Raw genomic sequence first — 16636 nt, 5'->3', positions numbered from 1 at the left:
CATGTCCAGTTCTAACTGTTGCTTCCTGACCTGCATACAGGTTTTTCAAGAAGCAGGTCAGGTGGTCTGGTATTCCCATCTCTTTCAGAATTTTCCACAGTTTATTGCGATCCTCACAGTCAAAGGCTTTGGCATAGTCAATAAAGCAGAAATAGATGTGTTTTTGGAACTCTATTCCTTTTTCCTTATCCAGCAGATGTTGGCAATTTGATCTCTGCTTCCTCTGCCTATTCGATAACCACCTGAACATCTGGAAGTTCACGGTTCATATATTGCTGAAGCCTGGCTTGGAGAATTTTGAGCATTACTTTACTAGCATGTGAATTGAATGCAATTTTGAGGTAGTTTGAGCATTTTTTGACATTGCCTTTCTTTGGGATTGGAATGAAAACTGAGCTTTTTCAGTTCTGTGGCCACTGCTGAGTTTTCCAAATTTGCTGGCATATTGAGTGCAGCACTTTCACAGCATCATCTTTCAGGATTTGGAATAGCTCAACTGGAATTCCATCACCTCCACTAGCTTTGTTCATAGTGATGCTCTCTAAGGCCCACTTGACTTCACATTCCAGGATGTCTGGCTCTAGGTCAGTGATCACACCATAGTGATTATCTGGGTTGTGAAGATCTTTTTTGTACAGTTTTTCTGTGTATTCTTGCCATCTCTTCTTAATATCTTCTGCTTCTGTTAGGTCCATACCATTTCTGCCCTTTATCGAGCCCATCTTTGCATGAAATGTTCCTTTGGTATCTCTGATTTTCTTGAAGAGATCTCTAGTCTTCCCCATTCTGTTGTTTTCCTCTATTTCTTTGCATTGACTGCTGAGGAAGGCTTTCTTATCTCTCCTTGCTATTCTTTGGAACTCTGCATTCAGATGCTTATATCTTTCCTTTTCTCCTTTGCTTTTCACTTCTCTTCTTTTCACAGGTATTTGTAAGGCCTCCCCAGACAGCCATTTTGCTTTTTTGCCTTTCTTTTCCATGGGGATGGTCTTGATCCCTGTCTCCTGTACAGTGTCATGAACCTCCATCCATAGTTCATCAGGCACTCTGTCTATCAGATCTAGTCCCTTTAATCTATTTCTCACTTCCACTGTATAATCATAATGGAATTGATTTAGGTCATACCTGAATGGTCTAGTGATTTTCCCCACTTTCTTCAATTTAAGTCTGAATTTGGCAATAAGGAGCTCATGATCTGAGCCACAGTCAACTCCCAGTCTTGTTTTTGCTGACTGTATAGAGCTTCTCCATCTTTGGCTGCAAAGAACATAATCAATCTGATTTCAGTGTTGACCATCTGGTGATGTCCATGTGTAGAGTCTTCTCTTGTGTTGTTGGAAGAGGGTGTTTGCTATGACCAGTGTATTCTCTTGGCAAAACTCTATTAGCCTTTCCCCTGCTTCATTTTATACTCCAAGGCCAAATTTGCCTGTTACCCCAGGTGTTCTTGACTTTGTACATTTGCATTCCAGTCCCCTTAATGAAAAGGACATCTTTTTTCGGTGTTAGTTCTAAAAGGTCTTGTAGAGTGACTTAAAAAAGAAACCTTTATCCTTTGACCAGCATACCCTTAAAGCTGCAGATGAAATCCCTTTTTAACAATTGAGCTCACATTCCTGCAACACTAAATGCTTGCTAGAAGTGTCAAGGATGGGAAGGAATTCTGGGTAGGTTAGTACAAAATATTTAAAGTTATATTAGGTGAATTTTGAAATGATGTGGAATGGGAAATTCTTGTATAAATAGGGATACTTGTATCTTAATGTTGCCTTTTTATTTTTTTGTATAGTTCCTGGCACTCTAGTCTATATTGGTTAATTAGCTACAAATGAGGAAGCCCATAGGTTTGTGAATTTCATCTTAAAGGACAATGAGGCCTTTAAGTTCTGTCACTTCATGTACTGTTTTACACGCTTTTTACAGTTTTCTGGGGCCAAAACTGCTTCTTAATAGTGGTTCCATGGAGTGGACTCTTGAAAATGGAAGCATAAGGACTCTAACTGATTCTGGTCTCCTCCCTCACGAATATAGTCCAAACTCCCTTAATGAACATCAGTACAATTTTTAAGCCTGACTGGCTAAGCAAACAAGCAATATTGTTACTATATAATATTTATATAATATAAATTTTTAAATATTCATGGTAAAAATCTTATCCACAAACCACCATTACCTCCATTTATATTTCACTTTCTTGGTATTTCTTATCTGTTTTATGTCTTTTAGATATAGTTTGATATTTTAGGACTTCTCAGTTTAACCCAGCAAAAGCCATATATAGATGCCTATCTTTGGATATGCATTTCAATGCAACAGTTTTCTGCAGCTAACCATAGCTGTAAATTATCTTCCAATTTTTCTGTAAAGTTTTAAGGAATAAAAGAACTCATCACAAAAATAAAATCAGTTCAATAGAACAGACATATACAGTAGCAGAATAGAAAAACAGTATTGACACTTTTATGATGACCATCTCATGATATATGAATTCTTTGATAGAATGACTATCATTTTATGGAAAAATAAAAGAACTAGTGAACTCACTTTGATGTCAACCACAAGGAAAGGATAACACATTATTTGACCACTTTCATTTACTTTTCTTCTAATCTGTAGACTATATCAAATAATGTTAAATTCTAAAAATTGCCTGCATCTCATATCTCTTCTTGCTCCAACTGTATATCCTCACTAGTTTGCACTGTTAAGTGATTCAATTTTCTACAAAGATTGTGTTGTTACAATATCATTTCATGCACTTAATCATCTTGCTTCATAGAAAAGTTCTGAGATTCAACACAGTGGTTTGGGGAAGTGGGTTTCTCTGAGACTTGTCCTAGGCTTGTTTTGATGAGTTGGCCCCAAACTTGCATCAATCTTAATTACCTATCTTGTCAGAAGAACATATAAGAGAATCCTGGAACAAATAAGAGAGGTGTTTTTCCAGGTTTTGCTGGGAGAAGGTGGGGTAGTGGATGCAAGTAAAAAGAAATGTCTTTTGGAGATGCAATATTCAGTAAAAACAGTATTCTTGGTGATTTGAACACTACTCTGCCCAGTATAAAAAAGAGAACTGGTGGTCTTGGGAGATGGATACGATGTGTCAGACAATAAGACCTAATTAACTCCCAGACACTGGAAGGATTTTCTTCCAAGCATCTGCTAGCACTTGGTTACTAGAAAGAAGTAGTTAGCAAAAGGACCCTGTTTGTTACTGAGGCAGCACACTTGCCATCAGCTCTATGCCAGGACACACAGAGTTTCCTATTGCACTGCAAAAAAAAAAAAAAAAGTTACAAACTTAGTGACTCAAGAGACACAGATTTATTATATTATACTTCTGGTTTCAAAAGCCCAAATATTGGCTTCACTGAACTTAATTCAAGATGTTCACAGGACTGATTCTTTTTGAAGCTTCTGAAGGCAAAATCAATTTCCTTGCATTTTAGTTTCTAGAGGCCACTTAAATGTCTTGCGATCCCTCCCTTTCATCACTGCAACCTGTGGTCTGGTCCTCCCATCTACTATCACATCTCACTCGGATCATCAGGCATCTTCTTTATAAGGATCTTGTGAGTCCACTGGGCTGAACCCGATAATTCAGCTTAATGCCCCCATCTCAAGATCCCTGAATTAATCACATCTGTTAAGTCTCTTTTGTCATGAAGTGTAACATATTCTCAAGTTCAGGGTTTAGGATATTGTATTAATATTAGTTTTCCAAGGGCTGTCTTAACAAAATACCACCAACTGAGTGACTTAAACAACAGAATTTAGTTTCTCACAATTCTAGAGTCTAGAAACCTAAGATCAAGGTGCTGCTAGGATTGATTCCTTTCCAGGCCTGTGAGGAAGAGTCTGTTTCATGCCTCTCCTCTAGCTCCTGGTAATTTGTTGGCAATCTGCCATTCCTCGGCATGTAGAAACATTGTACAAGCTTCAGTTTAATACACTATCACTGGAAAATGGGTTTATTATATTGCTATTACATCATGTCCAGGATATCATGAATTAAAAATGAAACTACATACCCTGTGGTATCTAAGTCCCACAGTTTTGAGCCAGAACCATGTGCTGTGCCCATGGGTTGTGCTTCACAATGATACATGAGTACCTGTGTTGTGAAAACTTATTGCTTAGGGTCTGGCTTATTGTTATCCTCCAAGGCCAGATGGAACCAGAACTTACTAAGCAGTACCTCTGGCAGTTATCTTGATAACAGGATATAAATGGTATATAATTAGTATATAGAGCAAAAGGATTTGGGGAGTTAGAAGACTTAGGAAAAAATAGGAGGCTAACTGATATGAGGTGTTATAAACATTATGTTAACCTTTCTGTCATCACTATAAGGTGACCTGGAAAGGTCAGTTTTCATTCCAATTCCAGAGAAAGGCAATGCCAAAGAATGTAAAAACTACCATACGATTGAGCTCATTTCACATGCTAGCAAGGTAATGCTCAAAATCCTTCAAGCTAGGCTTCAACAATACATGAACCAAAAACTTGCAGATGTACAAGCTAGATTTAGAAAAAGCAGAGGAACAAGAGATCAAATTGTCAACCTCTGCTGTACCATAGATAAAGCAAAAGAATTCCAGAAAAACATCTTCTTCTGCTTCATTGATTATGTTAAAGCCTTTGACTGTGCAGATTACAGCAAACTCTGGAAAAGTCTGGGAATACCAGACCACCTTACCTGCCTTCTGAGAAACCTCTATGCATGTCATGTTTAAGAAGCAACAGTTAACACTGTTTACATGGAACAACGAACTGGTTCAAAATTGGAAGAGGAGTATATCAAGGCTATATATTGTCACCCTGCTTATTTAATTTATTTGCATAGTTCATCATGCAAAATGTCAGGCTGGCTGATTCACAAACTCGAATTAAGATGGCCAGGAGAAATATCAACAACCTTAGATATACAGACGATACTACACAAATGGCGGAAAGCAAAGAGGAACTAAAGAGCCTCTTGATGAGGGTGAAAAGGGACAGTGAGAAAACTGCCTTAAAACTCAGCATTCCAAAAACTAAGATCATGTCATCTGGTCCCATCACTTCATGGCAAATAGATGGGGAAACAATGGAAACAGTGGCAGATTTTATTTCCTTGGGCTCCAAAATCACTGCAGACAGTGACTACAGCCATGAAACTAAAAGACACTTGTAGCTTGAAAGTAAAACTACGAAAATCCTAGACAGTGTATTGAAAAGCAGAGACACCACTTTGCCAACAAAGATCCATCTAGTCAAAGCTATGGTTTTTCCAGTAGTTATGTCCAGATATGATCATTGGACCATAAGGAAGGTTGAATGCCGAAGAATTATAGTCCAGCTCTCACATCCATACATGACCACTGGAAAAACCATAGCCTTGACTAGATGGACCTTTGACAAAGTAATGCCTCTGCTTTTTAATAAGCTGCCTAGGTTGGTCATAACTTTCCTTTCAAGGAGTAAATGACTTTTCATTTCATGGCAGTGATTTTGAAGCCCAGAAATATAAAGTCAGCCACGGTTTCCACTGATTCCCCATCTATTTGCCATGAAGTGATGGGACCAGATGCCATGATCTTAGTTTTCTGAGTGTTGAGCTTTAAGCCAACTTTTTCACTCTTCTCTTTCACTTTTATCAAGAGGCTCTTTAGTTCTTCTTTACTTTCTGCCATAAGTTCCGTTCAGTCTGTCAGTCGTGTCTTTGCCACTCCATTAATTGCAGCACGCCAGGCTTCCCTGTCCATCACCAACTCCTGGAGGTCACTCAAACTTATGTCCATAAGTCAGTGATGCCATCTCATTCTCTGTCAACCCCTTCTCCTCCTGCCCCCAATCCTTCCCAGCATCAGAGTCTTTTCCAATGAGTCAACTCTTCGCATGAGGTGGCCAAAGGACTGGAGTTTCAGCTTTAGCATCAGTCCTTCCAATGAACACCCAGGACTGATCTCCTTCAGAATGGACTGGTTGGATCTCCTTGTAGTCCAAGGGACTCTCAAGAGTCTTTTCCAACACCACAGTTCAAAAGCATCAGTTCTTCAGTGCTCAGCTTTCTTCACAGTCCAACTTTCACATCCATATGTGACCACTGGGAAAACCATAGCCTTGACTAGAGGGACCATTTTTGGCAAAGTAATGTCTCTGCTTTCAAATATGCTATCTAGGTTGGTCATAACTTTCCTTCCAAGGAGTAAGCATCTTTTAATTTCATGGCTGCAATCACCATCTGCAGTGATTTTGGAACCCCAAAAAATAAAGTCTGACACTGTTTCCACTCTTTCCCCATCTATCTGCCATGAAGTGATGGGACCAGATGCCATGATCTTCGTTTTCTGAATGTTGAGTTTTAAGCCAACTTTTTCACTCTCCTCTTTCACTTTCATCAAGAGGCTTTTTAGTTCCTCTTCACTTTCTGCCATAAGGGTGGTGTCATCCTCATATCTGAGGTTATTGATATTTCTCCTGGCAATCTTGATTCCAGCTTGTGCTTCCTCCAGCCTAGCGTTTCTCATGATGAACTCTGCATATAAGTTAAATAAGCAGGGTGACAATATACCACTAATATCACCTAATAAGTCCACATAATTTTGGCACTTGGGTTTAACTTCTCTGTGACATGTGAAATCTTCCCAGACCAGGGATCAAACCCATGACCTTTACATTGGCAGGTGAGTTCCTATCCACCGCACCACTGGGAAGTAGAAAAACCTGTTGTTGTAACATCACCAGGTGTCTTGGGGAACAATCTAGAATATCCAAATTTATATAACAACAATAGGGACTGATTATATAAGAAAATATATAAACTTTCCTTTGAAAGATAATATATACATCAATTTCCATCAACAGCTTGAGAAGGTGTTGGGTGGTAAGGGAAAAAAATATAAGAAAACAAGGAAATATAAGAATATCCAGAGTGTTATGATATTGGCTAATGTGCTGTTTTAGGGAAACCTAAGCTTTCTTTCAGATAATGTAGGTTCCAATGACTACATAAATCACAGTTATCTTTTGTGCACAAGAGACTGTGGAGTTATCTTTATAAGAATTATGATCATACCCTTGAGAAATATATTGCAAAGAAGTATTAACAATATGGCTAAGAGTCACATTAGAATAATAATTTAATAATGAGAGTCCCTTGGACTGCAGAGTTCCAACCTGTCATTCTAAAGGAGAACATTCTAAAGGGTGTTCTTTGGAAGGAACGATGCTAAAGCTGACACTCCAGTACTTTGGCCACCTCATGTGAAAAGTTGACTCAGTGGAAAAGACCCTGATGCTGGGAGGGATTGGGGGCAGGAGGAGAGGGGACGACAGAGGATGAGATGGCTGGATGGCATCACCAACTCGATGGACGTGAGTTCGAGTGAACTCCAGGAGTTGGTGATGGACAGGGAGGCCTGGCGTGCTGCAATTCATGGGGTCGCAAAGAGTCAGACACAACTGAGTGACTGAACTGAACTGAACTGACTGAATCTCCCAAGAAAGCTTAGAGAATCCTTAAATAATTCTGGTCACATTTTTGAGTGGCCAAGACAAAAACATCCAAGATTTATGTGAGAGAGTACTGACTATGAAATCCCATCCCATTCATGCTTATTTAAGAATTTTTTCACAAATTCTTGCTATTATATCAGGCAAAGTCATAGGAAATTGTACACTTAGTATTTTTCTGAGTAATTTCAGTAATTTGGTACTTACTTACAAAATGTCTTCTTATGCTAAGGACTGTGTTATTCTGTTCTCACAGGGATGAAGTGAAGTCACTCAGTCGTGTCCAACTCTCTGCGACCCCATGGACTGTAGCCCACCAGGCTCCTCCATCCATGGGATTCTCCAGGCAAGAGTACTGGAGTGGGTTGCCATTTCCTTCTCCAGGAGATCTTCCCGACCCAGGGATTGAACCCGGGTCTCCTGCATTGTAGGCAGATGCTTTACCGTCTGAGCCATCATTGAATTTTACAGGGAATCTCACAGGGAAGTAGTTAAAATTATATTCTTTACATTCTTCCTTAGAAGTGTTGTTGTTCAGTCGCCAAATCATGTCTGACTTTGCACAACCCCAGGGACTGAAACACACCAGTATTCCCTGTCCCAGATGTGTACAAGCCTATACAGAATTTGTCCTGAAGAAATTTTGCCCACCAAGCTTATGATTTATTGACCCAGCTTTGACTGGGCTTCCTTGGTGGCTCAGAGGTAAAGAATTTGCCTTCATTGCAGGAGAATCAGGAGATGTGGGTTTGACCCCTAGATCAGGAAGATCCCCTGGAGAAGGAAATGCAGCCCACTTCAGTATTATGTGCTTCTCTTGTGGCTCAGATGGTCAAGAGTCTCCCTGCAATGCAGGAGACCCCTATTCAATCCCTGAGGGAAGATCCCCTTGAGTAGAAAATGGAACCCACTCCAGTATTCTTGTCTGGAGAATCCCCATAGACAGAGGAGCCTGGCAGGCTGCAGCCATAGTGTCGCAAAGAGTTAAACATGACTGGGCGACTAACACTTTGATTATGTGTTTCCACTTGTTTAATTTGCTTTTGTTGCCTCTGCATTGGGCATCTATTACAATGTCAAGGATCTTTCGATCTATATTTTGTTTTAGGACTTTTATAGCTTCAGGTGTTATTCTCAAGTCTTTCATAAATTTTGAGTTAAGTTTTGTGTATATTGTAAGACAGTCATCCAGTCTGTTTTTTTTTTTTTTTGGACACATGAGTCTTCAGTTTTCCCAACTCCATATATGAAAAGAACTGCCCTTTCCCCATGTAACTCTTGCCTCCTTTGTTGTAAATTGATTGACTGTATCTGTTTGGGTTTATTTCTGGCTCTCTATTTATTTAAATTAATCTATGTGACGACATAGGATGAGATGGCTAGATGGCATCACTGACTCGATGGACGTGAGTCTCAGTGAACTCCAGGAGTTGGTGATGGACAGGTGCCGGGAGCCGGTGAGGCATTCCACTCGTGACAAAAGTCATGAGGAAGGAGGCTCGGCATACGCAAAGGCGGGATCGAGCCTCAGGAGTCCCCCTGGATATTCTCGAGCATCTACCCCAAAAAAACCAGAGTCTGCCTACTTTACTGCTTTGTGCTCTCACCTCTGACTTTACTGGGGGCTGTTCCCCACCACCATCTCGCTCTCTCTGTCAAAGAGTTAACGTACAGCTCCAATTAATAAAGTTCCTGGGCAATTAGGAGTGTTTAAATCCAAACCCCTCAGATAGCTCTCTAACTCGCCTAACAAGTTTACCCGGACTCTTACAGCTATGCATACGGTTGTTTATTATAGTCTCCCAGCCTCGAGAGGCACGGGAAGCTTAAGATATTCAAATAGCTTAGAGCCTCTCAGAGAGTTAGAAACTGTCAGAATAAAACTAGTAAAAGATTTCATTGATGAACCAATGGTTGCTGCCAAGTTTTCACATCCCCTGTATTGTATCCTTGAATATGTATTAATTAATATAGTTGGTATGTAGAAAAAATAAGTAGTGGCCTTGGTGTTAGTAACTTTAGACCCTTAAGGTAATAAATTCTTTCCTTTGTTGTAAACCCATTACACATCCACCCTATAGGAATGCAATTTTATCTAACACCTTCAGAAGATGGCACCAAACCTTAAAATAATTATTCTTAGAGAAAATAAGTCTTATGGTTGATAAGTCTTTGTCAAGAGTCATAAAATGTTAATAGGCCTTCTGGCCAGAAGATAATGTAAATCACCTAAACCATTTGTATACGATAAATTTGCAGGAAAAAAACCCTGGTTTTTGATAAGGCTCAAAGACTGCTGACTGCATCCCCTATTATCCTCTATGTGTAACTTAGGGTATATAAGCCCCTGTTGAAAATAAAGCTATGGGCCTTGCTCACCAAAGCTTGGTCTCCCCATATCATTCTTCCCCTCAATTTCCAGCTGAGTATCCATCTGGAGCGCGGAAATCCTCTGCGACCATTTATTTGCCTGGGCTTCTAAGACCCACTCGAGAAGGTGTCTAAGGTGGGGCATCTTCTGCTATTTGAGAGGGCGCCTGCGGCCTCCATGGTCAGAGCTAACCTGGTGTCACAGGTTATATTGATTTTCCGTGTAAACCAAGCTACTCAGCCTCTTTTCTCCACTGAATTTTCCTACTGAGCTATCCTCATTCTATTACTCTTTATATCTTTGATAAATAAATAAATAAATAGGTCACCAAAGCCGTCTCTCCTTTGAATACCCTGGATCAGCAGGGGCTGAACCCCAGCAGACAGGGAGGCCTGGTGTGCTGCGATTCATGGGGTCGCAAAGAGTCGGACACGACTGAGCGACTGATCTGATCTGATCTGATGTGCCTCTTTGTATGGCAATACCATACATTTTTGGTTTGTTGTTATTGTTCAGTCATGAAGTCCTGTCTGACTCTGAACCCTATGACCTGTAGCACACCAGGCTTCCCTGTTTTTCACTATCTCCCAGAGTTTGCTCAAACTCAGGTCCATTGAGTCCATGAGGCCATCCAACCATCTCATCCTCTGTCGTCTCCTTTTCCTCTTCTCCACAATCATTCCTAGCCTCAGGATCTTTTCCAGTCAACACTTTGCATCAGGTGGTGAAAGTATTAGAGCTTCAACTTCAGCATCAGTCCTTCCAGTGAATATTCAGGATTGGTTTCTTTTAAGATTGACTGTTTTGATCTCCTTCCTGTCCAAAGGACTCTCAAGAGTCTTCTCCAGAACCACAGTTAGGAAGCATCAATTCTTTGGCACTTAGCCTTCTCTACGATACAACTCTCACATCCATACATGACTACTGGAAAAACCATAGCTTTGACTAGACAGACCTATGTTGGCAAAGTGATGTCTTTGCTTTTTGAATACACTAAGTTTTTTGTAGCTTTCCTTCCAAGGAGCAAGTGTCTTTTAATTTCATGGCTGCAGTTACTGTCTGCCATGACTTTGGAGACCAAGAAAATAAAATCTGCCACTGCTTCCACTGTTTCCCCATCTATTTTTCATGAAGTGATGGGACTGGATGCCATGATCTTAGTTTTTCTAATGTTGAATTTTAAGGTAGCTTTTTCACTCTTCTCTTTCACCCTCATCAAGGGCTCTTTAGTTCTCTTCACTTTCTGCCATTAGTGTAGTATTATCTGCATATCTGAGGTTATTGACATTCCTCTTGGCAATCTTGATTCCAGCTTGTGTGTTATCCAAGTCGGTTTTTTGCATGCTACTCTCTGCATAGAAGTTAAATAAGCAGGCTGACAATAGACAACCTTGTTGTACTCTTTTACCAATTTTGAACCAGTTTGTTGTTCCAAGTCTGGTTCTAACTGATGCTTCTTGTCCTGCATATAGGTTTGTCAGGAGACAGCTAAGGTTATCTGGTATTCCTATCTCTTTAAGAATTTTCCACAGGTTGTTGTGATCCACACAATCAAAGGCTTTAGAGTAGTCAATGAAGAAGAAGCAGATGTTTTTCTGGAATTCCTTTGCTTTTTTCATGATCCAATGAATGTTGGCAATTTGACCTCTGGTTCATCTGTTTTTGTAAACCCAGCTTATACACCTGGAATTTCTCAGTTCACATACTATTGAAGCCTATCTTGAAGGATTTTGAATGTTGACTTGCTAGCATATGAAATGCAGAGAAGGCAATGGCACCCCACTCCAGTGCTCTTGCCTGGAAAATCCCATGGACGGAGGAGCCTGGAAGGCTGCAGTCCATGGGGTCACTGAGGGTCAGACAGGACTGAGCGACTTCACTTTCACTTTTCACTTTTATGCATTGGAGAAGGAAATGGCCACCCACTCCAGCATTCTTGCCTGGAGAATCCCAGGGACAGGGGAGCCTGGTGGGCTGCTGTGTATGGGGTCGCACAGACTTGGACACGACTGAAGTGACTTAGCAGCAGCATATGAAAAGAACATGATTATATGGTAGTTTGAACATTCTTTGGCATTGTCCTTCTTTGGGATTGGAATGAAAACTGCCCTTTTCCAGTACTGTGGCCACTACTGATTTCAGTTTATAGTTTTAAACTAGAAAGTGTGATACTTCTACCTTTTTCTTCTATCGCAAGTTTGTTTTGGTGATTTGGGTATTTTTAGGGTTTGATACATTTTGTCACTTCAGTTATTAGTTTTATTTTTACATAAAGATATCTTAAAAAGCTGTGACCAAGGCCCAGAAGAAGGACAGCAAGAAGCGCAAGCGCAGCCGCAAGGAGAGCTACTCCGTGTACATGTACAAGGTGCTGAAGCAAGTTCATCCGGACACCGGCATCTCGTCCAAGGCCATGGGAATCATGAACCCCTTCCTCAACGACATTTTCGAGCACATTGCTAGCGAGGCATCGCGCCTGGCGCATTACAACAAGCGCTCAACTATCACTCCCAGGGAGATCCAGACTGCCGTGCGCTTGCTGCTACCTGGGGAGCTGGCCAAGCATGCCGTGTCCGAGGGCACTAAGGCTGTCACCAAGTATACCAGCTCCAAGTAAACATAATGTGCCTAGCCGCTGTTTACGGAGAAGGTAATGGCACCCCACTCCAGTACTCTTGCCTGGAAAATCCCATGGACGGAGGGCCTGGTGAACCTGGTGATATCCATGGGGTCGCTAAGAGTAGGACACGACTGAGCGACTTCACTTTCACTTTCAAAGATATCTCACTTGTATTGAGACATTGATAAACCTATTTTTTACTTTCAAAAAGTGGCTTTTGCTTAATATGTCCTTCTCATGGGGAATAACAGATAATATAAAACATCATTTATTTTCATAGGAGACCGCTTTGGTGGAGAGGTAGTTAAGGAATACTGGGTTTTGAGGGGAAATTAAAAAGTGGCATAATATTGGGAAAAGGTATGACAGGTGGTCAGAAACACCAGAAGATAATTAGCCTACATAGTTTGATTAGTGCCATTAGCAGTGATTTAAATATGGTGAGTTTCAGATAATTTGAACTCATTTTTATTATGTGCATTTTTTCATTTAAGGGCTCCAATTATAACAAAAATTATATTTAAAAGGAAATTTTTAGTTTTGTTTAGTTTACACTAGAGTTCAGTGCAGTTCAGTTGCTCAGTCATGTCTGACTCTTTGCAACCCCATGGACTGCAACACACCAAGCCTCCCTATCCATCAGCAACTCCTGGAGTTTACACAAACTCATGTCCATTGAATAGGTGATGCCATCCAAGCATCTCATCCTCTGGCATTCCCTTCTCTTCCAGCATTCAAACTTTCTCAGCATCAGTTCAGTTCAATTCATTTGCTCAGTCATGTCCAACTCTTTGCGACCCCATGGACTGTAGCACATCAGCCCTCCCTGTCCATCATCAACTCCCAGATATTACTCAACTCAGGTCCATTGAGTTGGTGATGCCATCTAATCATCTCATCCTCTGTCACCCCTTCTCCTCCTGCCTTCAATCTTTCCCAGCGTCAGGGTATTTTCCAATGAGTCAGTGCTTCACATCAGGTGGCCAAAGTATTGGAGTTTCAGCTTCAGCATCAGTCCTTCCAATGAATATTCAGGACAGATTTCCTTCAGGATGGACTGGTTTGATCTCCTTGCAGTCCAAGGGACTCTCAAGAGTCTTCTCCAACACCACAGTTTAAAAGCATCAATTCTTCAGCACTCAGCTTTCTTTATTGTCCAAATCTCACATACATACATGACTACTGGAAAAACCATAGGTTTGACTAGATGGACCTTTGTTGGCAAAGTAATGTCTCTGCTTTTTAATATGCTAAGGTGGTCATAGCTTTTCTTCCAAAGAGCAAGCATCTATTAATTTCATGGCTTCAGTCACCATCTACAGTGATTTTGGAGCCAAAGAAAATAGTCTGCCACTGTTTCCCCTCTTTCCCCATCTATTTGCAATGAAGTGATGGGACCAGATACCATGATCTTCATTTTCTGAATGCTGATTTTTAAGCCAACTTTTTCCACTCTCCTCTTTCACTTTCATCAAGAGGCTCTTTAGTTCTTCTTCAATTTCTGCCATAAGGGTGGTGTCATCTGCATATTGAGGTTGTTGATATTTCTCCCTGCAATCTTGACTCCAGCTTGTGCTTCATCCAGCCCAGCATTTCTCATGATGTACTCTGCATATCAGTTTGATAATCAGGGTGACAATATATAGCCTTGATGTACTCCTTTCGCATTTGAAACCAGTCTATTGTTCCATTTCCAGTTCTAACTGTTGCTTCCTGACCTGAATACAGGTATCTCATGAGGCAGGTCAGGTGGTCTTGTGTTTCTTTCTCTTTAAGAATTTTCAAGTTTGTTGTATTCCACATAGTCACAGGCTTTGGCATAGTCAATAAAGCAGAAATAGATGTTTTTCTGGAACTTTCTTGGTTTTTTGATGATCCAACAGATATTGGCATCTTGATCTCTGGTTCCTCTGCCTTTTCTAAATCCAGCCTGAACATCTGGAATTTCATGGTTCATGTACTGTTGAAGCCTGGCTTGGAGAATTCTGATCATTACTTTACTAGTGTGTGAGATGAGTGGACTTGTGCATTTTTTGGCATTGCCTTTCTTTGGGATTGGAATGAAATCTAAACTTTTCCAGTCCTGTGAACACTGCTGAGTTTTCCAGATTTGCTGGCATATTGAGTGCAGCACTTTCACAGCATCATCTTTCAGGATTTAGAATAGCTCCACTGGAATTCCATCACCTCCACTATCTTTGTTCATAGTGATGCTTCCTAAGGTCCACTTGACTTCACATTCCAGGACGTCTGGCTCTAGGTGAGTGATCACACCATTGTGATTATCTTGGTCGTGAAGATCTTTTTTGTATAGTTCTTCTGTGTATCCTTGCCACCTCTTTCTAATATCTTCTGCTTGTGTTAGGTCCATACCATTACTGTCCTTTATTGTGCCCATCTTTGCAGGAAATGTTCTCTTGGTATCTCTAATTTTCTTGAAGAGATCTCTAGTCTTTCCCATTCTATACTTTTCCTCTATTTCTTTGCATTGATCACTGAAAAAGACTTTCTTATCTCTCCTTGTTATACTTTGGAAGTCCGCATTCAAATGGGTATATCTTTCCTTTTCACCTTTGCCTTTCAATTCTCTTCTCTTCACAGCTATTTGCAAGACCTCGTCAGATGACCATTTTACCTTTTTGGATTTCTTTAACTTGGGGATGGTCTTGATCCCTGCCTCCTATACAATGCCATGAACCTTCATCCATAGTTCTTCAGGCACTCTGTCTATCAGATGTAATCCTTTGAATCTATCTCTCACTTCCACTGTATAATCATAATGGATTTGATTTAGGTCATACATCAATGGTCTAGTGGTTTTCCCTACTTTCTTCAACTTAAGTCTGAATTCAGCAATATAGGTTTCATGATCTGAGCCACAGTCAGCTCCTGGTCTTATTTTTGCTGACTGTATAGAGCTTCTCCATCTTTGGCTGCAAAGAATATAATGAATCTCATTTTGGTGTTGACCATCTGGTGATGTCCATGTGTAGTCTTCTCTTGTGTTGTTGAAAGAGGGTGTTTGCTATGACCAGTTCATTCTCTTGGCAAAACTCTAATTAGCCTTTGTCCTGCTTCATTCTGTACTCCAAGGCCAAATTTGCCTGTTACGCTAGGTATTTCTTGATTTCTTACTTTTGCATTCCAGTCCCCTATAATGAAAAGGACATTTTTGGGGGGGTATTAGTTCTGGAAGGTCTTGTAGGTCTTCATAGAACCATTCAGCTCCAGTGTCTTCAGCATTACTGTTTGGACCATAGACTTGGATTACTGTGATACTGAGTGGTTTGCCTTGGAAACAAACAGAGATGTTCTGTCGTTTGTGAGACTGCATCCAAGTACTGAATTTCAGGCTCTTTTGTTGACTATGATGGCTACTCCATTTCTTCTAAGGGATTCTTGCCCACAGTGTACATATAATGGCCATCTGAGTTAAATTCACCCATTCCAGTCCATGTTCGCTGATTCCTAAAATGTTGATGTTCACTCTTGCCATCTCCTGTTTGACCTCTTCCAATTTGCCTTGATTCATGGACCTAACATTCCAGATTCCTATGCAATATTGCTCTTTACAGCATTGGACCTTACTTCCATCACCAGTCACATCCACAGCTGGGTGTTGTTTTTGCTTTGAATCTGTCTCGTTATTCTTTCTGGAGTTATTTTCCCACTGATTTCCAATAGCATATCTGGCATGTACTGACCTGGGTGTTCATCTTTCAGTGTTCTGTGTTTTTGCCTTTTTATTCTGTTCATGGGGTTCTCAAGGCAAGATTACTGAAGGGTTTTGCCATTTCCTTCTCTAGTGGACCATGTTTTCTCAGAAGTCTCCACCATGACCCATCCATCTTGGGTGACGTTACATGGCATGGCTCATAGTTTCATTAACAGGCTGTGGTCCATGTGATCAAATTGGTTAGTTTTCTGTGATTGTGGTTTTCAGTATGTCTGCCCTCTGATAGAGAAGGATAAGAGATTTATGGAAGCTCCCTGATTGGAGAGACTGACTGAGGAGGGAACTGGGTCTTACACTAGAGTAGCTCAGAAATTTTCTACTTGATGGTGAAATGATTTCTCCATGTGCTCAAATACTAAAACAGCAGCCTCATTCATTACATGAATTGAAAAATGTGCTCATATGGCAATGT

At 40.6% G+C, this 16636-nt stretch overlaps 1 protein-coding gene across 1 annotated transcript; it reads left to right on the top strand.

The window, feature by feature from the left end:
* Positions 1-4852: 4852 nt before the first annotated feature.
* Positions 4853-12485, top strand: LOC112587290 (histone H2B type 1-L-like). Its single transcript, XM_025294224.2, has 2 exons — positions 4853-5000; positions 12157-12485. Exons 1-2 carry the CDS (start codon positions 4853-4855, stop codon positions 12483-12485), a joined length of 477 nt encoding a protein of 158 aa, XP_025150009.1.
* The last annotated feature ends 4151 nt before the right edge of the window (positions 12486-16636 follow it).

The sequence above is a fragment of the Bubalus bubalis genome, chromosome 10 (genome assembly GCF_019923935.1).
Source record: "Bubalus bubalis isolate 160015118507 breed Murrah chromosome 10, NDDB_SH_1, whole genome shotgun sequence".
Taxonomy (NCBI): domain Eukaryota; kingdom Metazoa; phylum Chordata; class Mammalia; order Artiodactyla; family Bovidae; genus Bubalus; species Bubalus bubalis.
The sequence above is the reverse complement of the archived record's forward strand: the minus strand, read 5'-3'. Positions and strand labels throughout refer to the sequence as shown.